Source organism: Chiloscyllium plagiosum, chromosome 34 (genome assembly GCF_004010195.1).
Source record: "Chiloscyllium plagiosum isolate BGI_BamShark_2017 chromosome 34, ASM401019v2, whole genome shotgun sequence".
NCBI classification, from domain to species: domain Eukaryota; kingdom Metazoa; phylum Chordata; class Chondrichthyes; order Orectolobiformes; family Hemiscylliidae; genus Chiloscyllium; species Chiloscyllium plagiosum.
Window position 1 is genome coordinate 224,756 of NC_057743.1, and position 20,355 is coordinate 245,110.

Consider the following 20,355-nt stretch of genomic DNA (forward strand, 5'->3'; position numbering starts at 1 on the left):
AACCTCCTTCCTCTTGTATTCAATGCTCTGACTAAGAAAGGCAAGTATCCCATTTGCCTTCTTAACCACCCCATTCACCTGTCCTGTTACCTTTAAGGATCAATGCACTTGCACACCAGGTTCCTTTGGATCTACATTTTCGAGGTTCTTACAAGTCATTGTACTCGTTTGGTTTGCTGGTCCTTTTAAAATGCATCACTTCACATTTTTCAGGATTAAACTCCATTTGCCACTGTTCAACCTGGCTGACCAGCCCAACCATGTCATGATTATGCTACCAATTTTTGTATCATCTTTGAACTTACTATTAAAACCTCCTTTATTCAAGTCTAAATCATTAACATACACTACAAGCAGCAAGGACCCAGTACCAAGCCCTGTGGAACATGACTGAATGCAGGCTTCCAGTCACAAAAACAACCTTCAGCCATCATCCTCCGTCTCCTGTCACCCAGCCAATTTTGGATCGTATTTGCCAAAGTGCCTTCTGAGAAAAGGTACATGGGGTAGAGGAGTGTAAAAGGGAAGAAATGAGAAGGAAAATACCAAAAACATTATCCACAGTAGAAAATAATCATGGACAAGCAGTAGAGTATAGGATGAAGAACATTCATGTAAAGAAACAGTTAGTGTAGCTCAGACAGTTAACTAAAGGAACATAGAGAATGTACAATTAGCAGTTAATGGGAAGAGTTGCTGAATTTTTTTTGGTCAAGAATTTCATGTTGTATCATCCCTAGATCACAGCTCATTAGCATCACACAATACAGTCAACAGTTAATTAGAGTCCAGAGATCATTGTATAGCCTAAGATAGCCATACAAGTATGAATCTTAAGGAAAGGTTTGGGTGCTAGGGGCAGATGTTGAGCACAGATAAGCTCTGAAGATAAAACAGACATGGAAGTTCTGTTGGAATTAGAGGACTCAGCACCTTGCAAAAGAATAAGCTGAATCCAACTTTTGCAGTAAAGGATTGATGTATAGTTTATTTTATATCAATGCTGCATGTTACTATTGTCACGCAAAAAATGTATAAATATGTTGTTTTGGACTGTGACTGGCAGAGTGTCTTGGAGCTTGAATCTCACGCTGCATTGGTATATGCTTGACTAAAGTCTGCCTTATTACGAGCTAGGAGTTGAAAATGTGTTGCTGGAAAAGCACAGAGGTCAGTCAGCATCCAAGGAACAGGAGAATGGACATTTCGGGCATAAGCCCTTCCTCAGGGATTAGATTCCTGAGGAAGGGCTTATGCCCGAAACGTCGATTCTCCTGTTCCTTGGATGCTGCCTGACCTGCTGCGTTTTTCCAGCAACACATTTTCAGCTCTGATCTCGAGCATCTGCAGTCCTCACTTTCTCCTTATTACGAGCTACTCAGACTGAAGACTTTATGCAGTCCCTCCAACAATTGGCATTGAGAGTAGAGTACTCATTGGTTCTGTGGGTCCTAATAAAGTGAGTATGTTTATTTTATCGTCCGTAGTCAGAGGAGCAAACCATGTAGTTGATCACTGACCATAAACTGTGGTAACAAAGAACTATCGGAGGTGGAGTCAGATTGAGTTGAATGGAATCACTCATTGTGCTAATCTAAGGGTTGTTTCAGGAAATTAGTAATAGGCCCTGTGAAAACCTGATGACAGGACACCAACAGAGTTAAAAGCCACGTGAAAGGGAATATATGGTAGTACATAGAACAGCGTACAGGAAACTAAGAAGGGAAGAAACCTTACACTACCTTAAAGATAACTAACAAATCAGGAAAGGGTACCAAAGGAAAGGTATCTTGATGTCAAATGGGGTCCAGAGGGATCCATACTCCATTTATAGTTGACCAAACAAAGGAAACATATTGATCAAATAGCTAAAGCTAATTAGAATCCCACAAAACCACCTGGTTTCTAAAGACAGTGGTAAGAAAACAAAAAGAAACAAAGAAGACAAGGCCTTAATATTGATACTTGAAGTTCATGCAGAATTAATAAGACGCATGAATCAATTAAACACAGAAATAAAAGATGTCCAAATTAATGGAGGCCAGGCCAGTACTATCAGCCATTGAACCAAGCCTAAATAATCTAAAGGGAAATTCTTTAGGCAGCAGATGTTTCTCACAGCTGAGATGTACAGAGGTAATTTCTGTATCATGACTTTGTACTTTAACTGCTGGTTCTGGGATGTGAATCACAGGATGTAAAACCATTTGTACACCTCACTCTCACTGCAAGCAAAATATAAGCAGTAAGTGAAAAACTGAGATCAGAAGAAAGTAAGAAAGTCTTCTTAAGTTGTAAGATAGAGAGAGAGACCAGCTTTTTACACTTGATCAAGGTAATAAGCCTTTCCTGGTTGGGTGGGAATTTAAATATCCATAGTCCCAGAATTAAATGTTACCTCTATGTAGTCTGGCTGCATGTGTTTTCATTCATTAGTTTTCTAAGTGTTGTGTAATGTGTGTGTTAACATTCCCTGGAGCTCAAGATCAGGGGATACTTTGAGCTCAGTTTTTATTTTGGGAATATAAGGTGATGTGAAAATGTGATGTCTGGCTGCGTCACTTTAGAGCATGTATGATTATGATGAGCTTCCTTTAAAGAACTGTCAATGTTTGTGTAAAACAAAATCCTGCTACAAAATTTGTTTCTCAAAAGCTTGGTAAAAAATTACCTATGGAATCATTTCTAATAAGGAAAAAAAATCAAGTCAAATGACATATCTTATTTCCTCTCTTCCTAAAAAACTGTACTGTGTCATTTATAGTTTGAAGAAAGGGTCCAGGGAAAAAACGTTTAATCTAAGAACCTGTTTGATTGAATTTCATTTTCTGGCCAGAGTGATCTTTCAAATATTATTTTAATATATGGGTAAATGTGTAATTCTGCATGATAAGATTTGCTAATCTTAAATGCTCATAGGTATGAAATAAGGAAAATTGGAATTTTGGAAAAGTAATTCTCTTTGAACTAAATGATCTGACAATATATTCTAAAATCTGAGAAAACCGATATCTAAGAGTCTGAAAGAAAAGTAAAATCTAAACAAAGGAGGAAGACTATATATATAGTTTATTGATAGAGATACTTAGACTAATTAACCCATCCTGCTTGAAGTGGGATTGGTGGATACCTTTTGTTTTTCAGATAATTGCAAATATAGAATGATTTTCCCAACAGCTTTGAATTTCTGAGTTTGGCTGCAGACTTTCTATTTTGCCCCATGGTGATGGACAAGGCATCCTCAATCCACCAAGCCATTTGTTAACAATGTACCTCAGTACTATGATCACATTAAATATATTAAATGTCAGGCATTTCAAAACCACTAAGCCTGGGCACACTTAATGTAATTTCTCATTATGATATGCTTAAGACCCACATAGCTTGGCATTCTAAAACATTTACATGGAACAATTGTCTTTCTCAATGGTAAAGGTCCTGTGTTAGGAAAGTGCAGACAGAGGAGACATCAGACATGGCTACACTTTTATCCCATAGGCTTTAATTAAACTCCGAATATATCATGTAAAGAATGAGAAAAGTTAGTTGAGTATCCTAATGTGGTCGATACTCAAGTGTATATCTTGGAGCTTGCCTCAAAGTTAGGAGAGGAAACTAGGCAAGAAACAGCATTACGAAGTCATACTCATAGAATTACACCTTACAATGTCACAGACCCCACCATCCCACTGCCTGGACAAGACCCACCAGAGGTGACGGCATTGTGTTAGATCGTAGAACTGTAGAACAGCTACAGCACAGAAAGAGTCCATTCATCCCATTGTGCCGGTGCTAGCTAAATACACTAGCTGCCCATTTGATTTCCAATGGTCGAGCAATGTTCTTTTTAAATGAGTTGAGGGTTTCAGCATCAACCAGCAAACTGGGGCAGCAAGTAAAGACACTCTCCACTGGCTGGGTGAAAACATTTTTCCTCACGTCTCTTCCTTCTATCATTTACCTTTCATCTGTGCCTCTAGTTAATTCGCCTCTCCACAAAGGAAGTAGGTCTTCCCTGTCCACTCTATCCAAATACCTCGTTATTTTATACACGTCAATTAAGCACCCCTTAGCCTTCTCTGTTTTAAGGAAAACAATATTAGCCTCTGCAACATTTTTCAGATGGCTGTAATTTTCAAACTCTGGTGCCATTCTTGAAAATCTCCCTTTTTAAAAAGATCCTGGAAAATTATAATATGCATGCACATAGTCTCAATGGTTTCAATGACAGAAGAAAAATTGTAAGGTACTTTTGAAGAAGGAAACCGAATATATAATTACCCAGACAGAGTTACCAAGTAACCTTAAACAAAATGCTGTCTGAAAACAAAGAATGAACAAAGTGTGTTATTGCCTGGAGTCAGAAATGTTTGACTTCTGATTTAAAGATATTATGAGTATATTGTTGGACTACAAATCTCTCCAGGGTTCAGGAAGTAATTAAGTTTGGAGAATGATGGCAGAAGAATCAAACAAAATTAGAATAATGCATTATAACAATAATTAAGATTAACATATAATTTAGTAAAAGGGAAGTTTAGATGAGAGTACTAAACTGATAGCTTTCGCTTGGTGATGTTTGTCCCCGATACTTCCTTTAAGAGATCTGAATTTGATGATTGAGCCACCAACCAAGACATCAGGACCATACATGGAAAGAAAGCTAAAATCTCACAGATCTTTTGATAAGATCATACAAGAGCTGAAAATGTGTTGCTGGAAAAGCGCAGCAGGTCAGGCAGCATCCAAGGAACAGGAGAATCGACGTTTCGGGCATAAGCCCTTCTTCAGGAATCATACAAGAGTCAAGAATGTGTGACATAGTATTGGGTGTGCGATATTGTATTGTGATTTTCTTTACCAACTCACTCACAAGTGCTCTATATTTACTGTACTGCATTTTCATTCATTCATAACTCTATACTAACTCACTCACAAACACACTAGCTTTACTATGCCATGTTTCCATTCACTCATTCATAAAACCGCGTTTTTGTAGTACATTTTACTCATACAAGATAAAGTAAATATCCCTTCCAACCCATTACTATTTCTTTACACCTTTCAATTCTTATCAGTCCCATGCTGATTAGTGTTTAGACTTGGTTATGTATCAAAGGCTACCCTGAATAAGTGTTAATACTCTAACCTACTCGGAACAATGCCAGCCTTGCCATCATGTCTCCATAACTCACTCAAAACTGTGGAAAGATCATAATATTAATTAGCCCTTAGTAACTGTCTCTCTGAATAGGTTGCAGAACATGAAACAGTTTCCTTCACAAGTATGTACTTTTTAAATACATATTAAATAGGGCCGCTACTCCCTTTCAGAAACTTACTATCAAAATCACACTTCCATGAAACGTCATGAATGTGTAAGAACAGTCAAAACTGACAATGGTAGATGAAATCTCATGCATCAGCTGTGGGAGATCAGTTTAATATCCTCTCTACAATTACTTATGCTTGGTAAAGAGGCTATTTTCACCACTTACTGAATTCAGTCGTTGTTGAACACAATCCCACATAGGATACTGCATAGGCGTGTAAGGATAGTCTGAAATTAGTCCAAAATAGACTGGTACAAAGGAGAGGCAATATTTCACTGAAGAACAGGTTTCCATCATGTGCACCAACTTGACAAACGCCATAACATAAAATGGTTAATGTGGCCAGTAAAGTGAGAAACATTTTAATTTATAAGACGTCTACTCCCCGCTGAAAATGGCCATAAAATAATTGGGGCTGAAATGTGTTGCTGGAAAAGCGCAGCAGGTCAGGCAGCATCCAGGGAGCAGGAGAATCGACATTTCGGGCATGAGCCCTTCTTCAGGAATCATAAAATTTCTCCCATAAAATAATTGGGATAGACTAAAGTAAATGGAATAAATTTAGATTTAAACAGCCAAGGGCTTGGGTTTGGAACAATTAGTGAGAAGTATCCTAAAGACAGATACTGATTAAAGAGAGCTGGAGAATTTTAAATTCATGTCTGATGTTATTTTGCTATTATTGAGTGAGGTGGCTTGCAGATAAGGAACTATAAGATAACAAACCAAGTTAAGGAGCAGAGATCTGAATCTATAATATGCAGAGGTTATGGATAATTAGAATATAGAGAATTTTAGAAAAAGTTTTGGAGACAGATTAACTGAAAGAAAATACAAATGTAAACAATTTGAACAGATTATTACACTCAAATATCAAGGGGAGAGGAGCCATTGAGCGTTTGTAAGAAATCAGTGATGGGGAGAGTGGCAAGGTTGCTGAGGAACCATTGGAAGGAGATGGAGTGATGCAGTTATTTGATGATGGATCTAGAAAATATTGTGAGGGTACATGGGTATCACTAAGTTACCTACTAAATTATGCAGTAATTATGAATTATGCCCAGAGCAGAATAGATTTATCCAAGTATTACCAAGGAGAGATCATTGGGCATGTCCAGAAGAATTAATCAGAACTTCTTTCAAGCACACACTCTCACATGCACACACACACACACTCTCTCTCTCTCCCTCACATAAATGCACATATGTAAGTCTATAGGACAAATTTGCATTTGCAGAATTGTATTTGCAGATACATTCTATTTTGTTCAAAAAGTGCACAATCTGCAGGCAGAGAGAAAGTGAGGGCTGCAGATGCTGGAGATCAGAGCTGAAAATGTGTTGCTGGAAAAGCACAGCAGGTCGCTGGCAATGCAGAGCCCGTGGGGGCTAAGCCGCGACGAGTAGGAGGGCCACTGTGGTGAGTCCTTGGATGCTGCACAATCTGCAGGCAGTCAATGCCTCATTCCTGATGAAGGGCTTTTTGCCCAAAACGTCAATTTTCCAGCTCCTTGGATGCTGCCAGACCTGCTGTGCGTTTCCAACACCACTCTAATCTTGACTCTAATCTCCAGCATCTGCAGTATACACTTCTGCCTAATCAATGCAGGCAGTCAGTCCATGTGTAATTTTATAAATTCCTACTTTGGAAATAGAACCAGTCTGACTCAAGATTGGGAGACAGACAGACTCCAACCTCACACCTTTAATGCATTGTCTGAACTGAGATGTCACCTTTTTAAATAAAACCTTAAGTTACCTCAGGAATGTGACTTGAAAGAAGTTCTGAGATTTACATATTAATGAATCGAAACCTGCAATCCATTCTAAAAGATGAAAGACTTAACAGCAATCTAGGTTTGTTCAATATATCAGATGAAGAGGAATTTCTTCAGAGAGTGGTGAATCAGCAGAGCTTATTGCTGCAGAAGCCTGTGGAGCCAAGTCATTGAGTGTATTTAAGACAGAGATAGATAGGTTCTTGATTAGTCAGGAGATCAAAGTTTATGGGGAGAAGGCAGGAGAATGGAGTTGAGAAACATATCAAAAGGCGGAGCAGATTCGATGGGCTGAATGGCCTGATTCTGCTCCAACACCTTACATCTCTGCACCGAGTGAGACCTGAACACCATGTGCTTGGTAGGAAAAAAGGCTGAACATTTCTCATCTTTCCCGTTTCAGATGTCTCCTTGGCATCTCTTGGCAGGATAAGATCACAAATTCAGAGGATCCTGAACAGGGCTAATTCTATCAATAGAATTTCATTGCTAAGTAGTCAGTCTGTATTGGCTGAATCATGTTCAGCAGATTAAAGACTGTAATTTACCTAAACAGCTTCTGAATTTTGAACTGGCCAATAAGGTCATGATCTCCTAGGTGTACATACCTCAAAGACAAGGAGACCTGTGAGATGTGATGCCATAGACAACTGAGAGAAAGTCCTAGCAGCTGTGACCTCGGGAGGCTCTCTGTTTGGAAGGGCATTGGAAGAACCGAGCCAAGACAAAAAGCTCAGCCCGAGAAAAGAGTTCAGCAAAAACAGAGAACAGAGAAATGTGCAGCTTCTCAAATCATTGTAGTCCTCTTGAGCCGCATCAGGAAACGCCTAACTCAGAGTTGAGGAGGGTAGCACAAACTTTCATCTTATGAGACAAAAGGTTTCCATTGCAAAGAGTGTTTTCTTTAAATACACGGAATACACATGAATACACAGACTAAAATATCCCCCTGCATCCCTAGCAACCTGCTACTGGAAAGAAATCAGTGAATGGAAAATAATAACAAATCTGATAAAGGATATCAGAAATATTGAAAAAGCTATTTTTCTTTGTGTGAGACAACAACCTGCAAACATCCTGCAACTGTTGGAGCTGCTTCTATAAGCATCCATTCTTGCTGTTGTGTCATTTTCACAAGCAGCAGGAAGCCCAGTGGTGAAGACTATTGGGAGCTAAATATGTGGTTTCAAATTGACAGAAGTCTGTGGGTGGCTGTTTAGTAATGATATAAAGCACTGAGCCACAAGGTTTGCCCACTTTTGAGTGAATGATGTTGCCTGGGGACAGGCGGTGCTCTTAATTGATGAATGTGCTTGGCATCACTTTGCTTTTAAATCCAAATTTACCAGAAAGTTCTTTCCTTGACTGATTTTTTTTGTACTCGACGCCCCAAAAATGGGGGACAGCTATGTTTATCCTTCAGTTTTTGTAGTGGACGGACAGACAGACACTGTCCCTTTTGCAACCTCAACTAAACGGAAAAATTTGACTTTCACACACAAGTTTCTTCTGATGCTTGTTCTTCTGGCTCTGATTGGAGATGGACTTGGAGCATTTTATCTTTGGAGACTGCGATCTGATGTTCAGGAATTCAGCTCTATGTTCTTAGCTACCAAGGTAAATAACGTGCACCTTCGGCTCTTATGCAAAATTCTCTTATTGACAATACATGTATAAACTGAAACTCGCATACAAAAAGATAACTTGAAATGTCAGTAATTAGTTTTTCACTGTATGTGTTTGAGCCCATTGGCTAGTAACTTCCTTTTATTAAACAACGTTTCATAAATTTCTAACTAATGGCAGTAAAAGGACCTTGTTAATAAAATGCTTCATACCTTCAATTTTGCACAGAATCTTCCTGAATTGGGAATAGTTGGGATACATTCAGGCAGAATACATTACTCTGGTTGCTGAATCTGCCTGATATACGTCAATTAAACAAATCTAACCCATAGATCAATAAAGTCAGAGAAGCTCTCAGAGTTTTGTGTTAATAATTTAATCTCAACCGTCACAAACAAACTCTCCAGGTGACAGATTTGAAGTAAGTGAGCTGAATTAATAGTCACATTGCAGAAGCTGTGATATTAATGGGATAAGTGTGGGTCTCTAGTGTTGAGGATTGCTAGACTAAACAAAGCTAATAAGGACCTGAGGTGCATACTGCAAATGTGTTGTGTTGCCACAAAGTGTACACACAGGGAATCATGGCTGTGAGTGTCAATGTAATGAGCTTCTGCACAAAAGACCCATCATGAGGAGGTGATACAGATTGTGCCTGTCACCTGGGGACAGTGTGTGTTATGTTTGAGCATTCAGATGGAAAATATAATTCAGTATGGGAATAGAAAGAAATCAAGGGAATAAATATATGTTGTTCTACAAATATTTTACCCGGTTAAATAACTTCAAGAACAGCATTGGAAACGACCTGACACTGGCTTCAGCTACATCAGCGAGTGAAGAAAGAGTTGGAACAAGTACCTGCAATAACTTTATTTATACAAAATAAAAACCGAAAGAACCGTGGATGCTGTAAATCAGAACCAAAAACAGAAGTTGCTGGAAAAGCTTAGCAGATCTGGCAGCATCTGTGAAGAAAAATCAGAGTTAAGGTTTCGGGTCCGATAACATGTTTTGAGGAAGGGCCACTGGACCTGAAACAATAACTCAGATTTCTCTGCACAAGTGCTGCCAGACCTGCTGAGCTTTTCCAGCAACTTCTGTTTTTGTTTCTTATTGATATAAAAGATGCTGTGGCATGTGATTTTGTGAAAATTGAGGGATAATGGTGATCAAATTGAACCAAATTAAGTTGCAGAAAGACAGAGTTAGAATGTACAGTCAACTGTATAAAGTGGAATATCTGATTACATTGAAGTGTGATACAATGATCAGGAGACAGTTTGAGGGGTTATATACTGCGTTAAAATGGCTACTTTATCTCCCAATGAGAGGTTATAGTGTGCATTTAATCAGACAGACTGGACAGGTCTGGGATTATAACACAGAAGATGAAAAGTATTTTCAGATGATGCAGATTGTGAGTGGTAAATTAAATAAGGAAAAACAGAGTTAAAAACTATTTTCAAAATAATAACATAGCAATAAAATGCTATGTTTATTATTTATTGAATCAAATAAGATAATTTTACTGTATATTTGCAAGCTAATTAATGTGAGTAACTTCCATGACTTACTCGCTTGTTTTTTGAAGACGTGGTAGTGTAGGCCTAAAACTGATTTGCTGTTCTATCACTTATCAGTATTGGAGAGATTCTAGAGAGGTACAGGATTATTCTTATAGTAATGAATAATTATCACAAAGTCATAAAATTTATTTTCTTGAAGCTTTTAACAAAATCTTACTGGATAGAAATAGTGAAGATAATCTTAAAGATACATAGAAATAAAACTTGCCAACAGAGTGGCATCAGAAACTTTACGGAAATTACTCAGAATAAGAAGGGTAAGATTGGTCCAAAAAATAACGCAATCAGGAATTTAAGTTTTAAAGAACAATTAAAATATTGAGCCATTTTTGGAAAAGAGGTTTCAAGGTTGAACTTACCAAGACACAAAAGGAATTGGCGAACTGATCTTGGTATTTCTCCTTCCCCATTCCTCAGTGAAGAACTGAATATCCAATAGATTTTAAATGAGTGGGTGAGAAGGAAATCAGTCAGAGAAAACATTTTTTATTGACATTAAGGAACAAATATGAGAAATGCATTGAGCAAGCGTTGTAAACAGTAGAAAGGAAGAAGAAAAGCTCTGCAATGTAAATGTTAGTGCATCGAACTAAGCAACCGATTTGCACGCCTCAAGGTTGCACATGCAGCAAATAAAAACTGCTTTCTGTGCAGCCAGCTGATAGCAGATGGAACTTGATTTAAAATCTGATGCAAAAGTGGCATTTCCAATTGTGCTGCATACCTTGCACATGGCACCTAAAATATCCAGGGAGGCAGGGCTGAGAGTCCGTAGAATTGGAACTGAGAGTCTGGAGAATAGGAACTCAATAAGGCACTGAGGGTTCAAGGAGCGGATGCAAGAGTCCAGGCAACAGGAACAAAGAGTCAAGGAATAGGAACCCAGACTCTGGAGAAGTAGGGGCAAGAGTCCAGGAAAGAGGAACGCAGAGTCCAGGGAATTGGGGGTGAGAGTCCAGGGAGGAGGGGAGGGTAGAAGAGTCAGAGCGGGGCTCCTAGAGACAGTATCCAGATCAGAGCGGGGCTCCTAGAGACAGTATCCAGATCAGAGCGGGGCTCCCAGAAACAGTATCCAGATCAGAGCGGGGCTCCTAGAGACAGTATCCAGATCAGAGCGGGGCTCCTAGAGACAGTATCCAGATCAGAGCGGGGCTCCTAGAGACAGTATCCAGATCAGAGCGGGGCTCCTAGAGACAGTATCCAGATCAGAGCGGGGCTCCTAGAGACAGTATCCAGATCAGAGCGGGGCTCCTAGAGACAGTATCCAGATCAGAGCGGGGCTCCTAGAGACAGTATCCAGATCAGAGCGGGGCTCCTAGAGACAGTATCCAGATCAGAGCGGGGCTCCCAGAAACAGTATCCAGATCAGAGCGGGGCTCCTAGAGACAGTATCCAGATCAGAGCGGGGCTCCTAGAGACAGTATCCAGATCAGAGCGGGGCTCCTAGAGACAGTATCCAGATCAGAGCGGGGCTCCTAGAGACAGTATCCAGATCAGAGCGGGGCTCCTAGAGACAGTATCCAGATCAGAGCGGGGCTCCTAGAGACAGTATCCAGATCAGAGCGGGGCTCCTAGAGACAGTATCCAGATCAGAGCGGGGCTCCTAGAGACAGTATCCAGATCAGAGCGGGGCTCCCAGAAACAGTATCCAGATCAGAGCGGGGCTCCTAGAGACAGTATCCAGATCAGAGCGGGGCTCCTAGAGACAGTATCCAGATCAGAGCGGGGCTCCTAGAGACAGTATCCAGATCAGAGCGGGGCTCCTAGAGACAGTATCCAGATCAGAGCGGGGCTCCTAGAGACAGTATCCAGATCAGAGCGGGGCTCCTAGAGACAGTATCCAGATCAGAGCGGGGCTCCTAGAGACAGTATCCAGATCAGAGCGGGGCTCCTAGAGACAGTATCCAGATCAGAGCGGGGCTCCCAGAAACAGTATCCAGATCAGAGCGGGGCTCCTAGAGACAGTATCCAGATCAGAGCGGGGCTCCTAGAGACAGTATCCAGATCAGAGCGGGGCTCCTAGAGACAGTATCCAGATCAGAGCGGGGCTCCTAGAGACAGTATCCAGATCAGAGCGGGGCTCCTAGAGACAGTATCCAGATCAGAGCGGGGCTCCTAGAGACAGTATCCAGATCAGAGCGGGGCTCCTAGAGACAGTATCCAGATCAGAGCGGGGCTCCTAGAGACAGTATCCAGATCAGAGCGGGGCTCCCAGAAACAGTATCCAGATCAGAGCGGGGCTCCTAGAGACAGTATCCAGATCAGAGCGGGGCTCCTAGAGACAGTATCCAGATCAGAGCGGGGCTCCTAGAGACAGTATCCAGATCAGAGCGGGGCTCCTAGAGACAGTATCCAGATCAGAGCGGGGCTCCTAGAGACAGTATCCAGATCAGAGCGGGGCTCCTAGAGACAGTATCCAGATCAGAGCGGGGCTCCTAGAGACAGTATCCAGATCAGAGCGGGGCTCCTAGAGACAGTATCCAGATCAGAGCGGGGCTCCCAGAAACAGTATCCAGATCAGAGCGGGGCTCCTAGAGACAGTATCCAGATCAGAGCGGGGCTCCTAGAGACAGTATCCAGATCAGAGCGGGGCTCCTAGAGACAGTATCCAGATCAGAGCGGGGCTCCTAGAGACAGTATCCAGATCAGAGCGGGGCTCCTAGAGACAGTATCCAGATCAGAGCGGGGCTCCTAGAGACAGTATCCAGATCAGAGCGGGGCTCCTAGAGACAGTATCCAGATCAGAGCGGGGCTCCTAGAGACAGTATCCAGATCAGAGCGGGGCTCCCAGAAACAGTATCCAGATCAGAGCGGGGCTCCTAGAGACAGTATCCAGATCAGAGCGGGGCTCCTAGAGACAGTATCCAGATCAGAGCGGGGCTCCTAGAGACAGTATCCAGATCAGAGCGGGGCTCCTAGAGACAGTATCCAGATCAGAGCGGGGCTCCTAGAGACAGTATCCAGATCAGAGCGGGGCTCCTAGAGACAGTATCCAGATCAGAGCGGGGCTCCTAGAGACAGTATCCAGATCAGAGCGGGGCTCCTAGAGACAGTATCCAGATCAGAGCGGGGCTCCCAGAAACAGTATCCAGATCAGAGCGGGGCTCCTAGAGACAGTATCCAGATCAGAGCGGGGCTCCTAGAGACAGTATCCAGATCAGAGCGGGGCTCCTAGAGACAGTATCCAGATCAGAGCGGGGCTCCTAGAGACAGTATCCAGATCAGAGCGGGGCTCCTAGAGACAGTATCCAGATCAGAGCGGGGCTCCTAGAGACAGTATCCAGATCAGAGCGGGGCTCCTAGAGACAGTATCCAGATCAGAGCGGGGCTCCTAGAGACAGTATCCAGATCAGAGCGGGGCTCCCAGAAACAGTATCCAGATCAGAGCGGGGCTCCTAGAGACAGTATCCAGATCAGAGCGGGGCTCCTAGAGACAGTATCCAGATCAGAGCGGGGCTCCTAGAGACAGTATCCAGATCAGAGCGGGGCTCCTAGAGACAGTATCCAGATCAGAGCGGGGCTCCTAGAGACAGTATCCAGATCAGAGCGGGGCTCCTAGAGACAGTATCCAGATCAGAGCGGGGCTCCTAGAGACAGTATCCAGATCAGAGCGGGGCTCCTAGAGACAGTATCCAGATCAGAGCGGGGCTCCCAGAAACAGTATCCAGATCAGAGCGGGGCTCCTAGAGACAGTATCCAGATCAGAGCGGGGCTCCTAGAGACAGTATCCAGATCAGAGCGGGGCTCCTAGAGACAGTATCCAGATCAGAGCGGGGCTCCTAGAGACAGTATCCAGATCAGAGCGGGGCTCCTAGAGACAGTATCCAGATCAGAGCGGGGCTCCTAGAGACAGTATCCAGATCAGAGCGGGGCTCCTAGAGACAGTATCCAGATCAGAGCGGGGCTCCTAGAGACAGTATCCAGATCAGAGCGGGGCTCCTAGAGACAGTATCCAGATCAGAGCGGGGCTCCTAGAGACAGTATCCAGATCAGAGCGGGGCTCCTAGAGACAGTATCCAGATCAGAGCGGGGCTCCTAGAGACAGTATCCAGATCAGAGCGGGGCTCCTAGAGACAGTATCCAGATCAGAGCGGGGCTCCTAGAGACAGTATCCAGATCAGAGCGGGGCTCCCAGAAACAGTATCCAGATCAGAGCGGGGCTCCCAGAAACAGTATCCAGATCAGAGTGGGGCTCCCAGAAACAGTATCCAGATCAGAGTGGGGCTGACTGGTGCAATCTCCAGGACACAGCAAGGCCTGACTTCAGGAAGACAGAATCAAAGCCTAAAGGCGAGTCATATTACATGAAGGTAAGTTGCGCACCGATTATTTGTCTTAATGCCATCAGAAAACAAGCAAAACTGTAGACTGCAGGGATGGGAATGTTTAGGGGCAAAATCATACACGTGTGTTAAGCTCCCACCTGTGTAGCTGAGTCTGGTCTTCAATTGTCTCAGCTATCCTGCCTTTGGATAAAACCTTGCACCACCGAGACTGTGTGGTAGTCAGTGTGCAAATGATCCTATGCACAAGCATTTTACACACCCTCAAAATTAATTTCAGAAACTAGAACATCAGGACTGTTGTAAGCAACCCGAGCAGTGACTGACCTGAACGTCACATAGCTGTAGTAGCCTGGCAATATGGCTGATGCTTTAAAACTAACATTGTTGGCCTGAGTGAGACACAGGGAGCAGGAGAAAGTCAACTCAAAGATCAAGGTGGTAAATCACCTTCTCCTTGACAAATAAATCAGAAGAAAAATGCTGACTCCATAGAATTGGCTTTGCCATTAAAAACTAATTGAGCATCTTAGTGAACACCCTTGTGTAACAAGTGAATGTCTCAAAACCCTTTGGCATACTCTATTCCAGAAACAGTACACCTCAGGCATCAGTGCATTTCCCAACCCTAGAAGCAATGGATAAGGTCAAAGAGGAAAGCTAGAGTGTTATGGGGACACAAACCTCTAAAAAGGAAGGCAAGCAAGCAATAAGGACAACAAACACTGACATTCTCATTCCTGTGAAATACCTAGAATGTGGTCTGGTTATAAACGACACCATATTTCATCGTAAAGACAAAGACAAGAGCTCTTGGCAATATGTGGACACGGCACCTGTTTAACCACAGGGTGAAAGTAAGGACTGCAGATGCTGGAGATCAGAGTCAAGATTAGAGAGGTGTTGGAATTCCTGATGAAGGGCTCCTGCCCGAAACATTGATTTTCCTACTCCTCAGATGCTGCTTGACCTGCTGTGCTTTTCCAGCATTACTCTAATCTTGACCTGTTTAACCACATCCCTGTCCAAGCAAAGACTCACAGGCATTTTTGAACAGACTGCATCATGACAGCAGCTGATGATTGCTGGGCGATCCCTCCTTCTATCTCCATCAATCTCGCCAAAACAAAAAACAACACTGGATTCACAGACTCATCATAGAAAGTCCCACTCAATCAGTCTGACAATGCTCAATGAACAGAAACCACAAACCATCTATAGTTCCTGGACCCTGAAATCTATCACCAACAGCACATGCGAGAATATTCTTGATTTCTCAACCAGGAAACATCAAGATTGCTGTGACAACAATGACCAGGAGTTTCAGGTGCGACAAAACCAAGCATAAGGTATTTCTGAACTTAAAGCAGCACTGAAATTCAGTGGAAGAAAAAACTGGTCAACAAATATATGAAGCCAAGGGTCAACAAGAAACCTGTCACCAAATGAACAGATGGTGGGTGAAAGATGGTGGGTGAAAAGAGCACAGGAAATCCTACAGCTTGCCAAATGTGAGTGGATTCTTCATCTACCATCTAAAACCTAAGCATCCACGACCTTATTCAAGGGTTATGGAGATAAGGCAGGAACAGGATACTGATTAAGGATGATCAGCCATGATCATATTGAATGGTGGTGCAGGCTTGAAGGGCAGAATGGCCTACTCCTGCACCAATTGTCTATTGTCTATTGTCCACTGACAGCTAAGAATGGAGTGGCCCTCATTAAGGACAGAGAGATAGTCAGCCCTTGTTGAAAAGAGGATTTCAAGGATCTCCTAAACTGAGACTCAGTCCTCAACACGAATGGCCTTGAACCCATCAGATGGCATGCCACCATCACTATCTTAGCAAAACCCCAACCTGACACAAAGTTGTAAAGGTCATCCAAGGAACAGACCATTTTGGATTTGGTGACATATAATCGGGCAGATTTGATAGGGAGCTTAAGGTGAAGGAACCCTTGGGGTCAGTGACCATCACCCTGCAATTGAGCTGGAGAAGCTGGAATCTGATGTAATGGTATTACAGTTGAGTAAAGATAACTACAAAGGTATAAGGGAGAAGCTGGCCAGACCTGATTGGAAGGATACCCTCACAGGGAAAATGGTAGAGCAGTAAGGGCAGGAGTTTCTAGGGGTAACTTACGAAGCACAGCAGAAATGCATCCCAAGGAAGAAACATACTAAGGAGAGGAAGAGGCAACTACCATGGGAAGTCAGGGACAGCATAAAATCAAAAGAAAAAGCATACAATCTGGTGAAGATTAGTGGGAATACAGAGGATTGAGAAATCTTTTAAAAACCAGCAGAGGCTAATTAAAAATGCAGTAAGAGGGGAGAAGATGAAATATGAGAGTAAGCTAGCTAGTAATCTAAAAGAAGATTGCAAGAGTTTTTAAAAAAATATATGAAAAAGTAAGAGAGAGGCAAGGACATTGGACCATTGGAAAATGAGACTGGAGAAATAGTAATGGGGAACAAAGATATGGTGAAGGAATTGAATAGTTTGTTTCAGTCTTTACGGTGAAAGACATCAGTTGCTTACCAGAACTTCAAGATAGTCAGGAGGCAGAGGTCTGCGTAGTGACCATCACCAAGGAAAAGGTACTGGGGAAACTGAAAGGTCTGAAGATGGATAAATCACCAGGACCAAATAGACTACAGCTCAGGGTTCTAAAGGAGATAGTTTAGGAGATTGTGGAAGCACTGGTGGTGATCTTTCAGGAGTCACTGGAGTCAGGGAGGGTCCCAGATTACTGGAAGATGGCAGGGGTATTTTAAAAAGCAGGGAGACAGAAGATAGGAAGTTAGAGGCTGGTTAGCCTAACCTTGAACATTGGTACGATTTTGGAGTCCATTATTAAGGATGAGATTGCAAAGTACTTTCAAATGCATGGTAAAATTGGGCTGAACCAGCACAGCTTCATGCCTGAGCTATTAGGAGTTAAACTTTGAGGAGTTAAAAAGTAAATTAGACAAAGGAAAGTCCAGTGGCTGTAATCTACTTGAATTTCCAGGAAGTCTTTGACAAGGTGCTGCACAGGAGACTACTAAACAAGAGTCTATGGTGTTAGGGGCAAGGTACAGGCATGGATAGAGGGTAAGGTGACTGACAGAAGGCAGAGAGTGGGGATAAGGGGGTCTTTTTCAGGATGGCATCTGGTGACTCATGGGGTTCCACAGGGGCCAGTGTTGCAACCACCACTATCCATGTTTATCCATTAATGATCTGGCTGAAAGAACCGAACACATTGTTGCTAAGTTTGCAGATGACATAAAGATAGGTGGAAGGATAGGTAGTGTTGAGGATGTGGGTAAGCTGCAGAAGAGCTTGGACGGGCTGGGAAAGTGGCAAAGATGTGGCAGATGGAATACAATGTGGAAATGTGTGAGGTTATGTACATTGATAGAAAGAAAGAGGTTAGACTATTTTCTATCTGGGGAAAGGCTTTGTAAATATAAAGCACAAAGGGACTCAGGAATCTTAGTTCAGGATTCTCTTCAGGTTTACATGCAGGTTCAGATGGCACTTAGGAAGGCAAATGCAACATTTGCATTCATTTCAAGAGGGCTTGAATACAAGAGCAGGGATCTACTTGCTGAGGGTGTCTAAGGCACTGGTCAGACCATATTTGGAGCAGTTTTGGGGCCTGTATCTAAGGAAGGATGTGCTTGTTGGAGGGGGCTGATGAGGTTCACAAGAATGATCCCAGAAATGAAGAGCTTGTCAGATGAGCACCCTGGTCTGAACTCAATATCATTTCGAAGGATGATGGGGGAATATCAACAGAACTTACAAAATATCGTGAGACCTGGGTAGAGGGGACACGGAGAAGATGTTTCCACGGACAGGAGAAACTAAGACCCAAAGGCACAGCCTCAGAGTGAAGGGAACTGAGATGAGCAGAAATTTCTTTAACCAGAGGGTGGTTAATCTGTGAAAGCCAAGTCATCAAGCCTTTCAAATAGAGATAGATTGTTTTTTGATTAGTAAGGAATCAAAGGTTACAAGTAGAAGGCAGGAAAATCTGGTTGAGACACATTTCAGTTACCGTCAAATAACTGAGAGACATGATGAGTCAAATGGCTTATTCTGCTCCTACATCTTATGGCCTTATGCTGTGGAAGTTGAGAACTAATAAGGTCCCAGTGCGGGCAAAACCCAGCAGAAAAACTAATATGGTGGAGGTGCGATGTTGGCATGACAATATGACTTCATCTCCCTCTTCTGGATGGAATCGAGCATGCCAAAGGATCTCCAAGATGTCATAATTAAAATCATATCCAAGAAAGGTGAGAGCATCACCAACAGGCCCATAGATCACCTCCGACAGGCCCACACAGCATCACAGACAGGCCCACACAGCATCACCGACAGGCCCACAGAGCATCTCCGATAGGCCCACACAGCAATACCGACAGACCCACACAGCATTGCTGACAGGCCCACACAGCATCGCCAACAGGCCCATAGAGCATCTCCAACAGGCCCACACAGCATCACCGACAGGCCCACACAGCATCACCGACAGACCCACACAGCATCACCGACAGGCCCACACAGCATCGCCGACAGACCCACACAGCATCACCAACAGGCCTACACAACATCACCGACGGGCCCACACAGCATCGTTGACAGGCCCACACAGCATCACTGACAGGCACACACAGCATCGCCAACTGGCCCACACAGCATCTCCAACAAGCCCACACAGCATCACCGACAGGCCCACACAGCATCACCGACAGACCCACACAGCATCGCCGACAGGCCCACACAGCATTGCCGACAGGCCCACACAGCATCACCGACAGGCCCACAGAACATCTCCAACAGGCCCACAGAGCATCACCAACAGGCCCACAGAGCATCACCAACAGGCCCACAGAGCATCACCCACAGGCCCATACAGCATCGCCGACAGGCCCACACAGCATCACCGACAGGCCCACAGAGCATCAACAACAGGCCCATGCAGCATCTCCAACAGGCCCACACAGCATCGCCAACAGGCCCACAGAGCATCTCCAAAAGGCCCACACAGCATCACCGACAGGCCCACACAGCATCACCGACAGGCCCACAGAGCATCAACAACAGGCCCATGCAGCATCTCCAACAGGCCCACACAGCATCACCGACAGGCCCACACAGCATCGCCGACAGGCCCACAGAGCATCTCCAAAACGCCCACACAGCATCTCCGACAGGCCCACACAGCATCGCCGACAGGCCCACACAGCATCGCCAACAGACCCACACAGCATCTCCGACAGGCCCACACAGAATCTCGGACAGGCCCACACAGCATCGCCGACAGGCCCACAGAGCATCTCCAAAACGCCCACACAGAATCTCCGACAGGCCCACACAGCATCACCGACAGGCCCACACAGCATCGCCGACAGGCCCATAGAGCATCACCGACAGGCCCACACAGCATCACCGACAGGCCCACACAGCATCTCCGACAGGCCCACACAGCATCGCCGACAGGCCCACACAGCATCGCTGACAGGCCCATAGAGCATCACCGACAGGCCCACACAGCATCACCAACAAGCCCACAGAGCATCACCGACAGGCCCACAGAGCATCACCGACAGGCCCACACAGCATCACCGACAGGCCCACACTGCATCACTGACAGGCCCACACAGCATCACCGACAGGCCCACAGAGCATCTCCAACAGGCCCACACAGCATCGCCGACAGGCCCACACAGCATCAACAGGTCCAC

The 20,355-nt window shown here is 43.9% G+C and overlaps 1 protein-coding gene across 1 annotated transcript in view; it reads left to right on the forward strand.

The window, feature by feature from the left end:
- Positions 1 to 8,391: 8,391 nt before the first annotated feature.
- The window catches only part of LOC122540123 (tumor necrosis factor ligand superfamily member 14-like), a 29,877-nt gene continuing 17,913 nt past the window's right edge, over positions 8,392 to 20,355 (forward strand). The window contains exon 1 of the mRNA XM_043675432.1: positions 8,392 to 8,728. Coding sequence (XP_043531367.1) covers positions 8,507 to 8,728 — 222 coding nt within the window. The 5' untranslated portion in view covers positions 8,392 to 8,506. The remainder of the gene's footprint in view (positions 8,729 to 20,355) is intronic.